Below are 16,087 nucleotides of genomic sequence, written 5' to 3'. Positions count from 1 at the left end.
AGGTTTATTTTGGAATGGAGCAATAAGGGTGAGGATTAAGAAACGAGAGAGCAAGAAGTTTTTGTTAAGTGGAGATAAAAAATGCCAACCTTTGACTGTAAGATGGCCACTGCACTGGTTGTGTCCTGCCTTATTAGTGGCAGAACAAGTGTACGTCCCACTGTCTGAACCTTCTAGATGACTGATTTCCAAGAAGGCAGTATTGTCATGAAAAGAGAATTTGTATTTATCACTAGCTGATATTTCTTGATCATCTTTGAACCACTGGATGCTTATGGGATGGGACCCAGCCACTATACATTCTAAGTCAATGAAAGATCCTTTAATGCTGTCCATTTTCTTCAGCTTTTTGGTGAATGAGGGAGGTATGATAAGATCTGTGCAATGGAAAAGCAACAAACAACAAGAGAAGTTAGGTCGACCCAGCAATCTGTATTTTCTCTGCAGCTTTAAGAGACGGAGGAGCACAGAGATGCCCCCTTTCAATACTGACCTAATACATTAATGCTAGCTTTGCAGCTGCTTCTCCCAACATCATTCTGGACCTCAAAAGTATATTCTCCACTATCTCTTTTTTCTGTAGAAATAATCTTCAGTATAGAGACTGTGTCACTGACACTGATTTTGTATTTTTGGCCCAGGGTCAGCTCTTGGCCATCTTTAAACCATCTGGCTGTAATTTCCTTGGTCCCTGAAAATTTAACCTGCAAAGTGGCTGGGTCTCCTTGGGTGACATCTATAGACACAGCCTCTTCGGTGATTGTTGCAGGTTCTGTAGAAAACAAAGGGATAGGTGTGGGTTGTGAATCACTCGGCTAAAAGGTTTATATCTGCATTAGTTCCTAAAACTCACGGCAAATCTTCTGAACCGACCTTTAACTGAGAGCACTGCAGAACATCTTTGTATCCCTGCATCATTTTTGGCCTGACAGACATATTTCCCATCGTGCTTGACTTCAATGCCACTGAGGTACAGACTAGCCACATTGTTTTCAAAGGTCATTCTTATATTATTATCTTCAGTGATTTCATCGTTGTCTTTTAACCAAGTCACCGTGATTGGCAAGGAGCCCTTCAGAGCGGCCTGGAAGGCAGCTGTGCCTCCTCGAAGGGAGCTGGTACTCTCGATCTTCTTTACAAAGGTTGGGGGTTCTAATAGAAGAATAATTATCCATCAATATCAGCTTTGCAGCAAAACTCGAATTTTTTTAAAAGAAGAGTTGATTCTGCAGAAGAGCCAGGGCATCATTTGAACCGACACTAACCTCTTAACGTCACCCGGGCACTGCACGTGCTGCTGCCCACCTCATTGGTCACCCGACACTGGTATTCACCAGCATCCGCAGCTATGAACTTGAGGATCTGCAGGCTAACCAGCTGGTCCTGAATGAAGGTTTTAAACTTCCTACCACTTCTCAGCGTCGTGTTGTCTTTGAACCAAGTGATCTCATAGGGAGGTGTGCCTGCCACCTCAGCCAGCAACATGACATCGTACTCCTTCAACACCTCAACTGGCTTAAATTCCTTGGTAAAGTAAGGAGACTCTACAGTAGAAGAGGAATTATTTTGAGTTAATGAGGGAGGAATCTATGCCACGGGCCACAACTTTGGTAACACAAGGGGCAATGTGGACACAAACCTTTGACTATTAAAATGCTTCCACAGTGGTCACTGCCAGCCTCATTTTGAGCCTCACACATATATTCACCGCTGTCTTCAATGGCAACATCTGTAAGTCTTAGAACTGCAGTGGACTCCACAAAAGACATTTTGTGTTTGCTGCTCTCCTTAAGTTCTCTATCATTTGCAAACCATGTTATTTTAATTGGAGGGGTACCAGTTACTTTGCAGGCCAACTGGGTGGCATCTCCCTTCTTTAACAGCTGTGATGGCTCTAACTTTTCAACAAATGTGGCCGGTTCTGTGGAAGGAAGGACGTTACTAAGAAACATGAGGAAGAGGAAAGAACCTATAACGATGGTAACGGTGATAGCACAAAGATGTCAAGAAAACAAGGCAGACCTTTTACAAATAAGTTTGCACTGCACTCCACGCTTCCAGCGACGTTGCTGACTGTACAGGTGTATGTGCCTGAATCGGAGGTTTTTACTGCATAGAGTTCCAAGGAGCTTTCTAAAGCTTCTTTGGTAATATAGCAGCTTCCACCAGAAACGAGCTCTTTGTTACCCTTAAGCCATCTGATTGTCAGAGGAGTGGACCCTTGGAAGGTGCTCTTCAGGCAGACTGCTGAGCCAGGCAGAACATCCTTTGATGCAGGTTTAATTACAAAACTGGGTGGTTCTAAAGAAGGGATATAAGAAAGAATTTCTAAGAGTTAAGAGGCATGATCTAAGGGAAGAGGCCTTAATTGGAACATCATCTACATTAGAATGAAATGCACAGTCTCAAGCCAACCTTGCACAATCAGGGCTCCGCTGCTGTCTTTGCTTCCCACAGAATTCGTGGCTCGACAGGTGAAATTGCCGGCATCGCTCATGTCTACTCTGCTGATCTCCAAAGAGGCCGTCCCTTCCACAAACGCTATTCTGTATTTGTCAGAAGAAGCTATTTCTCTGCCATCCTTAAACCAGGACACCCTCATAGGGAGGGAGCCGGCAATCTTACAGTCCAGCCTGCAGGTACTGCTAACAATGCTATCCACGTTGCGCAGGGGTTTGGTGAAAAATGGAGCAATGTCTCGATCTGTTCGTGGCATAAGAAGAGAAGAAAGATGAGCATGGAGAAGTGCTCGGGGATTTCATTTTTGCTTATTTGTGGGGTTTCAAGAGAACTTGTGTCAGAGGCTTCTGAAGATACTAACCTAACACAGTGAATGTTGTTTCACAGGAGCTGCTGCCCACTTCGTTGGAAATCTCAAATGTGTATTGGCCACTATCATGCAGTTCAGCTGAATAAAATTTGAGTTGGGCCACATTGTTTTTAAAACTTATTCGATACTTTTTACTGGCAACCAAAGGCCTCCCATCTTTGTACCATTTGGGCTTGAGTTCTGGGGTTCCTGTGACCGTGTACTCCAGTGTGGCTGGGTCTCCTGCTGTCCCCTGGATCAGCTCTGCTCTCTCAACGATTTTGGCAGGTTCTACAATGGTATTAAGGGATTAGCATGCTGAAAAGTGCATTAAGGTTTCGCTTTAAATGGAAATATCGATTCTAAGTAAAAAATGTTCCTACACGAACCTTTAACTATTAATTCCCCAACAGACGTTTGGCTTCCGGCTTCATTTTCAGCCAGGCATGTGTATTTGCCACCAAAACTAATTTGAACATCAGGGATTATCAGGGTCGCAACACCATTAGAAAAGCTCATTTTGATTTTTCCATCTTCTTTAATGACCTCTTGTCCTTTCATCCATGTGACAGAAATGGGTTCTGACCCTCTCACAGCAGCTTGTAAGGTAACAGTTTGACCTGCCAGTGCAGTAAAATCATCTACTTTCTTTACAAAGGTGGGTGGTTCTAGTTAAAAAAGAGAACAGATAAAACTGATCAGTTCCCAAGCCCTTTCAACACCACATACATCTAAATGCTTTTTATCTAGATTATATTTATCTTGCCAATACTGCTATCCCATGGTGTTGGCCAATTAGAAGAATAAATTAAAATTTAAGAAGAATGACAACTCCATCCAAGAGAAAGAAGCACAGAAGATACAGGGTTACCAGGTAACATAATGATGACAGAAGATTATCCCATAACCCACTTCTGTTATCAGAGATTAAATATTTATAGCGATCTCAGAATAAAGACTGGATGAAGGTCCCCAAGGCCCCAGGTTAAACCAAAGGTCAAACATATTTTCAAAGGTTAGGAGAAGAAGAAAAGGTACCAGCTTTCCTTCTGTGGGTTAGGAAAGCTATCTTGAGAATTTATTAAAGAGACATCGTTATGTTCAAGCACTGACCTTTTAATAAATGCGTTGCAACGCAGCCGCACTTCCCAACTTCGTTAGCAACGACACATTCATAGTCACCCACATCTGCACTATTGAAAGAAAATATCTCCAGGGACACAAGAGACTTCTGAGAAAACAGCCTGTACTTTTTACTACTCCGAATTTGCTTCTTATCTTTGAACCAGCTAATTTCAAATGGTCCAGTGCCTGAGACTTCACACTGAAGAAGGGCATTTGTTCCTCTCACTATATCTGCAGGCTCAAGAGTTTTGATGAAAGAAGGAGGCTCTACAAAAGCATGAAAGCATCGTATAAGTCACGTGTGGCCAGCAATTAAAAAGAACATTTTGTCTCAGAAATACAAAGAACCCCAAGGAAACAAACCTTTGATAACTATTTCGGCACTGCAGCTGTCGCTGCCAACATCATTGACTGCTTCACACGAGTAATTGCCACTGTCTTCAACTTTTACGTCCGTAATATCAAGCACGGCCTCAGAATTGACAAAAGACATTCGAATAGTGTTACTCTCATGAAGTTCTTTGTTATTTTTAAACCAAGTCACCTGGATCACAGGTGAGCCTTTGAGTTTGCAATGGAGGCGTGCTGATTCCCCTGGAAGCATTAAGTAAGAGGGATCCACCTTCTTCACAAAGGATGGTGGCTCTATAGGACGTTAACAAAAAAGAAAAAGAAAAGATATCTGAAGCATAAACCCCACAAAAGAAAAGTAGACGTATTACAACAAAAAGACACAACCCACATAAAATATCTCGATGAAATTTCTGAAAGGGTAATGGTGCACTCAATAGCTCTCCCTGTTTCCATGATTTTAATACACTTTCCCAGTCTCTCAATTAAAACAAACAAACAAGCAAACACAAAACAAGCAAACTCAACTTACACAAAAAAACAATTTTATCAAAGAAGACAGTCAAGGGTCACCTAGACACTCAAAGTTCTTAGAAGAAATTTTAAGCAAGCTTTTTTAATGGCAGACAGCTTTAAAAGAACAAAGTGATTCCCGAAGATGATTAAAAACATAAAATCCAACAACGCCAGGATTTCCCCAAACCCAAAATTTCTTGGATGAAATTATTTTAGTAATAAAATGTAGGGGCTGCATTGTTTGTCAAAGATCTTCTACAGTGGCATCCTTAAAGAGAAGGAAGCGAAAGATAATATTCACTCATTTCTTACCTCTGATAGTCACTGTGGCTGAAGAGGAGCTGCTCCCGGCCTCGTTGGAAGCTGTACAGACATAGGTTCCTGAATCTTTTAGTTTGGCCAGAGGGATCTCAAGCGATGCTATTTTATCCTCAAAATAGATCTTATAATCTTTTCCAGGGGGGAGTTTTTGCCCATCTTTGTTCCACGTCACTGTAACTTTTCTGTCTTCGTCTACTTGGCACTCGAGGTGGATCTTCTTATTGATAGCTGATTGCACAGGCTCTAATTCTTTAATGAAATGTGGCTTGTCGATTATGATTAACTCAGCCTGGCAGATGTCAGCTCCAAACTTGTTAGAAGCTTTACAAGAATAAACTCCTCTATCTTGAACCGTAAGATTCGAGAGTTCTAAACTGTGTTTGTTTTCTGCATCTGAAATCTTGCAGTTAGGAGAAGGGGAGAGTGCAGCACCATCTTTTTGCCAAATGGTTTCAATCACAGGGGTCCCTAACACTGTGCAGAGGAACTTGGCTGTCTTACCCACAAAAGTTGTAATGGACTTAGGTCTGGAGTAAAAGCTTGGTGGATAGGCCTCTGCAAAAGAAATTTTTTTCAACGTTATATTTTGTCCCCAGAGAAGCCCTTTTAACTATCTATTCTAAGAAAGGGAAAAGAGGAGTTCTATATTTAGTAGACCTGAGACATTGTGTAAAATAAGATAATAAGATGAAAAGATTTGCCCAAGGAAAGGGATGAGTGAGTTCTTTACAGAGGAGTGAGATAGCACTTTATGTCTCTATTAAAGGAAAGAACACATGTTGCTTTGTCTAGCAGCAACATCAGCTTATTACTGTTAAAAGATTTGTCCACTCTAGTAGATTAGTTGTCTGAATTGTTTGATAAGCAATTCAGTCGATATTTTAATTCTGTGAATTAGAAGACTGTGTAAAGAAGATAAAGAAAATGCACTTGACTCTTCTGAAGAGTAGGGACATTAAGTGATAAGAACATCAAGTTAGTGTTGTGAACTCTCTCTAACCTTCATGTCAACCATCAGCAAATCCCTAAATGACCCAACTTAGAATCCATCCCCTAAGTCTTTTCAAACTTGTAAAAATATTTACACCAGTTAAGGTCCCATTTCCATTCTGTACTTTGAAGGAAGTATCTAGGAATCTCTTTCAATTAAAAATAAAATCACTTCTTCCTTCTTTCCCTCTTGTTATTTGAAGCTCGGGTATTAGTCCTATCACTGAACTGGCCCAACTTGGGGGAAGAGGTTTTCAAAAGTGCCCTTAAGAATACTGCCATGTAGCTGGTCTCTTGGAGACTCTTTGATCACAAGGTGAAACCACTAGATGGATCATCAGCGATCTAGGTTTCAGATTTTTGGATATGTAAAAGAGTTGCAGAGGTGAGGAAGCTACAGGGAACCCTGACTTTTCTGAGTCAAAGAGATGTGCTGTTTTTGCCTTTTCTCTTCATGCTTCTTCTGGAAAAGACCAAAGGACTGTCCCACCCAGATATTTAATGCATGGCTTCTCTTGAAAACATAGGTAATTGCTACCTAGACCCTAAGCCATAGTTTTTTTGTTTTTGCTTCTAAATGTTCATTTATTTACTTTGAAAGAGAGATAGAGAGCAAGCAGGGGAGGGGCATAGAGAGAGGGAGAGAGAGAATCCAAAGCAGGCTCCAAATTGTCAATAGAGAGTCCAACATGGGGCTCAAACTCATGAACCTTGAGATCCTAACCTGAGCCAAAATCAAGAGTCAGATGCTTAACCAACTGAGCCACCAGGCGCTCCCCTAAGCCATAGTTCATATTCACACTTTCCCTTGGAAGGAGAAAGCAAAAGAGAAAGACAGAGACAGAAAAGAAAAGGAAAGTGCTACACATTTTCTCTTTTCTCTTTTGTTCTCTCTCTCTCCTCTCTCTCTCTCTCTCTCTCTCTCTCTCTCTCTCTCTCTCTCACTAATGAGGGAATTCAAACACGCAATGAGCATTAACTACTCAGAAGTTATCCTGTTGGTCAATTAGGAAATTGAGAACAGAATGTTTATATAAGTTGCCCTTATTTTTAAATTAATAGGAAAGCCTAGGGTAAGAATCCTAGTGTGTATTCCTGTAGAGCTCCCTGTCTTTTATTAGGATTTAACTTTCATCTTATGCTTTGGCTTTTTTCAGTTTGTAATTCTGTTCTTAACTGGTTAACTGGTTCTATATGATTAAATACATTGGGACATTATTTATTTTTTAGTAGCACCAAAGTGTCCTGAAATGTTTCACATTGAGGGCCATGTTAGTCCGTGAGGAGTTATCTAAGGCTCTTCCACAATGCTAGTCATTTTTTTTTTTAAAAGAGAATGAACAAAACAACACCCTAAACCAAGTTTTCAAGTGCCACTGGTCATTTGATTCCTTGATATTGTTTTCAAAATAATGTTATCTTTTTCTTTAGTTGCTCTCAGAAATATGACTCTAAATAGTGATTTCCTGTCCCATATAGGCTCTGCAGTACCTAGCCACCATCTTATAGCTTGGTTATTGGTCTCTCCAGTTGGTAGGATATTCTGCACCTGTACAAAAAGCAAAATAGGCAACCATATGAAATGGAACAATGACCCTGATGGATGTCATTTACCTGTCACAGTCAGGGTGGCTGTACAGCTGACACTGCCGTACTCATTGGAAGCTTTGCAGGTGTACTCGCCACAGTCAACAACCTGGGTTCTCAGGATTTCCAGGGTGGAGACATAATTTGCAGATCGGATAGAACACTTGTCACTCTCATAAATTTCTCGGCCAGCTTTAAACCACTGGAAGCGAACATTGGGGGCAGTGTGGATCTCACAGGTGAATTTGGCCAGGTGGCCTAGAGCTACTTCCAGGGGCTCGATTCTCCTTCTGATCACTGGGGCAGCTGCAAAGGGAAGCAGAGTCCATTAGCATGCCGCCTTATCAGGCACACCACAGTTTTCTTCTAAGTGCTGTTGCTGTTAATGAAGTAAAACAGTTGAACTTGGTGAGATGAATGGCAGCAGTTTAAGACAAGTGGAAAATGAGAACAATCGCTGAAGGTAAAAGAAGACAATAAGTAGCTTTTAACATCTTTGATCATTATTTTGCAGTGAACTGTGGAAAAAAATGATTAAAAGGTGATGCTATGGGCTTACATGCATAACAACATGATATATTCTTTAAATATAGCATGCTGGCTAGGAACACTGTGAATAGCATTTCAAAACGTGATACACTACTTCATAGTGATGAAATGAAACATCAAAAAAGAAGTAAAAATAAGAAACACAAGTGGACAATTAATCATGGTTATTCTGAGTTTAGGGATGAGATTGGCAATTTCAGAGGAGCTAGGTGTTTGCTGACAGCTTTTATTACATATTATGAAAGTATATCGAAGTATATATAAACTAAAAAACCTCAGTATTATGAAAAATATGAAAACACATTTTATTTTAAAAATAAATAGCAACATAGAGATGATAATGTACTCCCCTCAGGGCAGCAAGCAAAAAGGAGAAGAATTAATAACCATGATTATGTCTGTGATGTCATTCTTACTTTACTCAAATTGCATCCTGGCAGAGGCAGATAAGTGAAAACTCAGTGATGAAAACTAAAACATAACGATCCAGTGAGTGTTAGAGAGCGACCCACTCATCCTTAAAATCCAACCTCTTTTGACTACAGTGAGTTTTGCTGAACTTGCTGTGTTTCCATTTTCATTCAAGGCCTCACAGGTATACGTTCCTTGATGTTCTTCTGTATTTACTTTGTCGATTACTAGCGTGTATGTATTTTGATCTTGTAAACACTTGAACTTTTCATCTGAACACACCAGTTTACCCTCAAAATACCAATTCACCTCTTTGGCGTTTGTTATGGATGATGTGAGGTTGACAGGGTCACCTTCCTCCACAGTAGTGTCCACCAAGGGCGTGTGTATGACAGGACTGTCCTCTCGGACCAAGTTACCCTGATCATCCTGTACCTCCCCGATGCCAACCTCCCCGGTACCACTTCCAGGGGACGTCCCTTTTTCCTCTGATGGCTTTGGTGTCTCATCCTGTTTTTCATCAGGGATAGCAGCGGAAGCAACCTCATCAGGGACAGGCGTGGCATCTGCAACTTTGACCTGACTTTCCACAAGGAAACAGCTGACCTCTTCCACAGAAACAAGATACTTAGATTTGACTTCTGGTTCTCTTATTGCTTCAACTTTCTGTGAATCTGAAAAAGGACCCATTTCTTCTTGCAAGCCTGTTTTGCCTTCTTTCTGGATTCTGGGATCCTCAGCTGTTAGGATGTTTATTTCCTCACATATAATAGAGCACAAAGCATCCTTCAGCTCTGTTCTCAAGTTAGCCATTTGAGGATCAATGTTTTCAATAGCAATGGTTAATTCTTCTGTTAGAGTCTTCACCGAGGTAATAAGGTAGGTGCACAAAATGCGTTTGGGCTCTTGGGTGAAGTTTATGGCCTTGATCTCCACCTTTTCAATGTTTCTTAACCATTCAGAGAAAAGACTTGGTTGCTCACTGGCCATTGCTGCTTGCAAAGCCCTGCGGATCTGAGTTTTGAGGTTCAATCGTTCTTCTCCTGGAATTCCGGAAAGCCAACTTTCCTTACAAAGAGTGTCACTTCTCTGCACCTCTTGCACACCATTTGTCACCATGGGCTCTTTTTTACACTCACTGGTTTGGTTCAGGGGCACTGCCAGGTTGTCAAAATGCTCTTCTTTGAACAGTACCTGCTTTTCCTCACATGCTAGTGGAAACCTTAAGGACTTGCCTTCCTCAGTCCTGGCTGCAAAATCATGCACTTCACTTTCCAGTTGATCTGTACTTTCCATCAAAATTTCACTTTCTGAGCAGGTATGTTCTGAAGGGACCTGAGGCTCACAGTTGACCTCAGAGCTTGTGACATCAGGACCCTTGAAACATTCCATGCTGCCCTCAGCTAAGCTCTGACTCAGGATGAGAGCGCTCTGCGCCTCCTGCTCCTGCCGAGTCACTCTTTGCCCAGTATCCACTGCAGATACTGTCTTTTCTTTTGATAAAAGTACTTCCTCAGCCACAGAAGTTGAATATGAATGGGCTGGTTCTTCTTTGATTGAAGACTGTGGATAACTCCCTTCAGGTTCAGCTAATGATGTTTTCAGAGGCTCCACTGTTAATGAACTAATTTCCTCTATGGACACAGCACTTGGGAAGACTTTTTCAGTATCTGATAGGACCACCTGTGACTCTGGCTCTTGAAGCATTAGGAGATCTTCTTTAGGGAGGGTTTTCTGGGCCTGGACAATCGGTGGCTGTAAATTGGGAGATGGTTCCTTGAGAGACTGAACACAAAGAGTGCCATCGATGGAAAGAAGTTCCCTGGTGCTGTCTGTATGAGGCATATTCTGCTCCAACGTGACTGTGGATTGCAATTGTTCAGCCACTAAAGTCGCTTGGCTACTCAGTTCTTTGGTTTTAACAATATGCTCATAAGAAAGCTGCTGGCTTTCTTCTGCAATTAAAGCAGCTTTCAAAACAGTATCCTTTACAAAAGCTACAATTTCCTGCTCTGAGTCAAATCCCTCAGTGGCAGGATCCTTTAATGACATTGGCGGAAAATCATGAGTAGCCTCTGGTGGGGGCTTTGCTTTACAGGGAGCATCAGTCACATCTGAGTCTTCCGGAAGCACGAGAAGCTCTGCGGCACAGGTGGACTCACCCCACATATTCTCTGCTTTACAGACATAGAGGCCACCATCTTCGCTCTGAGGGTCATTGACAATGAACGTCCCGGAACCATCAGGGTTATGAATGATGGTGTAAAAAATATTGGTGCAAAGCTGGTTTTTTTCTTTGAACCACAAAACAGTGGGTGCAGGCTCTCCAAGTACCTTGTACTCAAAGACGGCAGGAGCCCCCTGAACACAGTGAATTGGTTTGAACTCCTTAATGAAGTAAGGAGGACAGGAACCTTCAGACTTATCCAGAACTCTTTCCACTGGTTCTGGTTCTGTCTCTTTGTGCTCCTCTCCTTTGGAAATTATTTTTAGATAGGCACTGCATACTGTCTGTCCATATTCATTACTGGCGATACATGTATACTCTCCCTCATCCTCAAATTTGGTGAACAAAATGATCAGACTATGGTCGTTACCATCAAAAACAAATTTGTAGTCAGCAGAAGGGATTAACATCACTCCATTAAACAACCACTGAATTTTAGGCTTGGGAATGCCAGTGACAGTAACAGATAGTTTAGCCACATCCCCTATGCTTATTTCAACATTTGACACCTCTTTGATGAAAACTGGAACATGGCCTTCCTCTTTGGAATCAAATTTCGTTGAATGAACTGGAGGTTCAGACAAAGGTTCAAGTGTTTCCTTTCTATTAGATAACTGAAGGCCAGAGCTATACGTTTGGAATCCTTCTTCCTCAGCAGACAGAAGAAAACTAGAAAACTCTGTATGGGGAAAAATGATTAGTATTTTACTATCAATTTTATTTAACAACAGCAAAAATATAGAAGTCAAAGAATTATATACCGGCTGAGGGCCTTCTTCTTTATTCCTGGAATCACTAGATTATCTTGGATTATCAAAAAGCACATTTCTAAATTTTTACCCTTAGCCCATTGTATCACATTATGTAATTATAAATACTGTACTAATGCAACGTTCAGTCCACATCACTTGTGTTAGAGTTTATAAATTCTAATGCTGTTTTATGAGTTTCGCTTTGTGATATAAAGTTTGAAAAACTGCTGCCTATCTATTTATAATAAGAGAATCCAGGATTATATTGAAATCAGCTTCTAAAAAGATCCAGGATAATTATTTATATTTAAGAATTTTCTTGAGTTAAGAATGATATCTATTGTCAAACTGAAGACTGATGATTTCCAAAATAAAACATCTGTTTCAGTTACTGCTTATAAACTGAAGCTATTCTTAGAAATAGAAGGCTGCAGAAATACATACTTGAACTTGCAAGAGAACCACCTCTTTCGGTTACTAGAAATTCAGGCCTTATTTTGCGGTGTAAATTGCCATATTATTTTAACAAGCTTTTATAAGGCTTTTGTTGTTAAGAAAATTGGAGAATCAGAAATGAAAGAAAACAACTCCAACATTAAAAACCGGATTGTACTTTATTGTGTGAGAAACACCTATACAGCATTATGGAAGAGAAAAACAAAAGCGTGAGTAACAGATATTCCTTAAACAGGATCATGGGTGGCAGGATGAAAGGCTTAATTTGATAACAAGGAATTCAGCTTTTCCTTAAATCTGTTAGGAATGTAGAACCGCTCTGTTAATAATAGTTTTATTACCTTCCCCCAAAGCAGTATTATTATTTTATTAGTTTACTCCCCTGGCATCATATGGAATAGTCAGGCCTTAATTCCTTTCTGTTCTTGTTTGGAAGCATTAGAAGGCATGACTGGTAGGTACTGGTAAACGTTACCTACAGCAGGTAGAATACATAACTCAGTTGTTTACTTTTTAAATTAGTAAGCCAGAAAACCATTGATTAATTTCATCCACGAAAGGTCACCACTTTACATTTAATTTGTAACATATTACTCATGTCCACTTTCCCTTACTTGAACTCCCAAAATGCCTGGAGAGGGAAAGAATGTGACTATGGTTAAATTACCCCAACTCACTAATATGTTGGCATATCTTCAGTTGTTTTCCCTTAGTTCTAACATGGTGTTCTGACTATTAAAAAAATGCAGTAAATAAAATTCAAATGTGCTCAACATGAAGGGTATAGTTAAAAACACCTGTAGTAGTAGCAGCTAATAATTATGTCTAAACTCTAGTACATGTAATACAATGAATTCTTTATCCAGCATCAGAGAAATTAATATTTTAGGCTCTTAAATTATGTGCCATTGACTCAGAAAAAAATTCTATTTAATTATCTACAGCAATAAGCCAAGGCTTATTTTTTTAATTCAGTCATTGTTATTCTGAATATCCTCAAGTTCAATGCATATGAGACTACAAGAATTCTAATGAGCAAAATCAAATTCTTCCTTCCTGTCAATTTGATAAAATGTTGGTTCGTTTGTTCGTTTGTTTGTTCCTTCCTTCCTTCCTCCCTCCCTCCCATCTCCTTCCTGAAACCGGTTTTGACCTGCTCTGCCACTGTGCCAGCTATTGTCATGTTTGTCGTGATCTGAATTTCTAATTTATTGAAACATTCATTTTGTAACTAGGAGTAGAATGAATCCCTAAATCCCTGAACTATAGAATTAGTTTTATTTCAGGGATCGATGTTGTGATATATTACGTTATATCTAGACTTAGTACCACAGATATTGTGTGCTCACTGGTTGAAACAGAAATGATTGTTTCACAATAGTATATCTGGATGAGTTATGTTGATTCAAAACAGGTAAAACAAATGTTTGGTGTGTGTGGGGGTGGATGTAGGGGAAGGGTGTAAAACCTGACTACCCTATCTATAGTCTGCACATTCTCTCAATTGCTTCTTTAATTTGGAAGAGTTTAAGGGAATCCTACTGTGGGAATAAAAATTAATAGATGAAAGAAACAAATATAATTGAATATATGAATTCTTTTGAATATTACATTTAAATTTAATTTTTTAGAATTAAAAGCAATATGTTTAATATGATCATGGTACATAAAAGTTGCTCATTGCAGGGGACAAATACAACAGTGAGTAATTCAGAGTTAGACAGAGGAAAGATTCACAACTTCAGCACTATAGTCTATTTCTTTTCTCATTGTTGGTTGCAAAACTAAAATTTGTTCTCAACTGTATCGAGAAAAGTTACCACCGGAATGACACAGAATCACAGAGTTGAACAACCACCTCTGAGATCCTCTGATCCAACTCCTTATTTTCACTTAAGAAAACTGAATTTTTAAATATTTATTACATCTTATGCAAGAAAATTCAGGTTCACAGTGATAATAGATACATTGTTAAGAATTTTGTGAATTTACTAGAATTATAAGTGTGAAAAACAAAGTTACTTTAGGAACATATATACATCTTGAATTTGAATACTTATGAATTTCTAGTTTTAAAAATGAAATTCAGCAAAAATGACAGTAAAGCTGAATATATTATTTGTATATAATATGAAATACAAATTACCATATTGCTCACTACTAAAAATGTTTTCCCTTCTTTCTTCTAATTTTAAAGATTCTGGAATTGGACTATGGTTTAAAATCTCTGTATATAGTAGTTTTCCGCCTACCTTCCACCCCAGGTCAATATCGAATGCTGTACTTGACACTTGATGCCACTTTAAAAATTGAGAAAATGGGATATTCCCCAAAGTGGAAAGATCTTTCTTTGTATATTTTGCAAATGTCTAGATGAATTCTACCCAAAAAAGAAAGTACCACTTGTCCCTTCAAAACCAGAACTGTTAAAATATTTAAGAGAGGAAAATTAATACTGAAAATATTTGTAAAAGAGTCAAACAAATATAAGATTGCAAAGTAAAACAGATTGCAGAGTTCGTTAACAACCAGGTGAAGCTGGTTTCGGCTGTGGTTTGCTTTGTCTATTCTAAGTCCAAGTCTGTATGCATGGATTTGAATGCAAAATGGTTATAATCACAAAAATGACTGATACTCAGAGCAGAGAGGAGATTTACCTTACCGATTTGTCCATGTGGTCATGTGACATGGTCTTCCATCTTACGTTTTACGTTACTTAAATAGTTTATCTGCTAAAAGAGAATGCATTCTACTGAAGCTCTTTTGTGGAGGACGGAGGAGGGTAAAGCAGCAGCAAAAACATTCAGGTAGCCACAGAGATGTTTAATTGTGCTTGATGATTCACAACATGGTTGACACAGTGATGGTTCCACAGTGTAGATAACAGAATATTTACATGTATTACAAACATGAGATTTCTCCAGAGATAACCTGTTTTCCCAGGGGTTTTCCACATATTGAATTCAAATCGAGTAGACCTATTTGGAAATTTATTGGATTGATATAGTTTGGAAAATCTGGGAGCACTCGAATTGATTTAATAATTACTGAGGCACCAAAACATTGCATGGGAAACTAAGTTAGGGTGAGGGCTGCACAGGTCTCCGCCATTCCTGACTTGTTCGTAGCCACACACCTGTACTCACCTTCATCATCTTTCACTACGCTTGTTATGAATAGGTTGTGGAACCCTATGCCACTTTCCTCAGCACTGAACCTGGTACCTTGCACTAATCTCCCATCTTTGTACCAGTAAACCGTGGGTCTTGGAGAGCCACGAACTAAACACTGGAAATAAGCTGCAGTACCTAAAGGTGCGTAACAGTCAGAAATACCTTTGATAAACCTGGGAGGCCCTTCCACCACCTGAAATTCAAAAAAGCTGTCTGAATATTTGCTTTTTAGGACTAATTCTTCCTTCACACTGCTCAAAGTCACTTTACTTTTCTTTGTCGTCATCGCAAACATTTCAGAATCTCCCATGGTGAGGAATCCCCGGCAGATGGCCTCTCCTACTCGATTCATAGCTCTGCACCTGTATGTCGCACTGTCAGATGGACAGAAATTTCGAATTTTAAGGGTGTGACTTCCCTTCTCCTCACTGATCACATATTTGATGTTATCTGGCTCAATACACATATATTCTTTATACCATTTAACTTCGGGGGTAGGGATGCCTATGACTGAACATTTGAACACAGCGTCTGAATTTTCTGGAATTTTAAAATCACAAATAGGCATTATAAAGCGAGGAGGCATTTCAAATACTTCTAAATCAATTTTTAAATCTGTGTCATCTTCCTCCCTTGAAGCCATACTCGGATCTGCTAAATTCAATGGTAGAACATCCAGACTCACAATCATGCTTTTATGATCAGGAGTAAATTCAGGAACTGTGACTATTTTCACTTGCTTCTCAAATTCTTTAACATCTTTTTCACTTAATTCAACTTCCAGGACAATTTCTTGAGGAGAAGGTGTTCTGGATGATGT

At 39.6% G+C, this 16,087-nt stretch overlaps 1 protein-coding gene across 1 annotated transcript in view; it reads right to left on the bottom strand.

The window, feature by feature from the left end:
* Positions 1-16,087, bottom strand: part of TTN (titin) — a 269,934-nt gene that overhangs the window by 193,363 nt on the left and 60,484 nt on the right. Inside the window, exons 46-59 of the mRNA XM_029934316.1 lie at positions 8,779-11,565; positions 7,727-8,005; positions 5,114-5,677; positions 4,298-4,579; positions 3,923-4,201; positions 3,199-3,477; positions 2,822-3,100; positions 2,416-2,703; positions 2,023-2,301; positions 1,640-1,921; positions 1,266-1,544; positions 874-1,152; positions 494-772; positions 90-377 (exon numbers count right to left, since the gene is read on the bottom strand). Coding sequence (XP_029790176.1) covers positions 90-377; positions 494-772; positions 874-1,152; positions 1,266-1,544; positions 1,640-1,921; positions 2,023-2,301; positions 2,416-2,703; positions 2,822-3,100; positions 3,199-3,477; positions 3,923-4,201; positions 4,298-4,579; positions 5,114-5,677; positions 7,727-8,005; positions 8,779-11,565 — 6,723 coding nt within the window. The remainder of the gene's footprint in view (positions 1-89; positions 378-493; positions 773-873; positions 1,153-1,265; positions 1,545-1,639; positions 1,922-2,022; positions 2,302-2,415; positions 2,704-2,821; positions 3,101-3,198; positions 3,478-3,922; positions 4,202-4,297; positions 4,580-5,113; positions 5,678-7,726; positions 8,006-8,778; positions 11,566-16,087) is intronic.

This window comes from Suricata suricatta, chromosome 3 (assembly GCF_006229205.1).
Source record: "Suricata suricatta isolate VVHF042 chromosome 3, meerkat_22Aug2017_6uvM2_HiC, whole genome shotgun sequence".
NCBI lineage: Eukaryota > Metazoa > Chordata > Mammalia > Carnivora > Herpestidae > Suricata > Suricata suricatta.
This window is presented reverse-complemented; position numbering and strand designations above follow the sequence as displayed.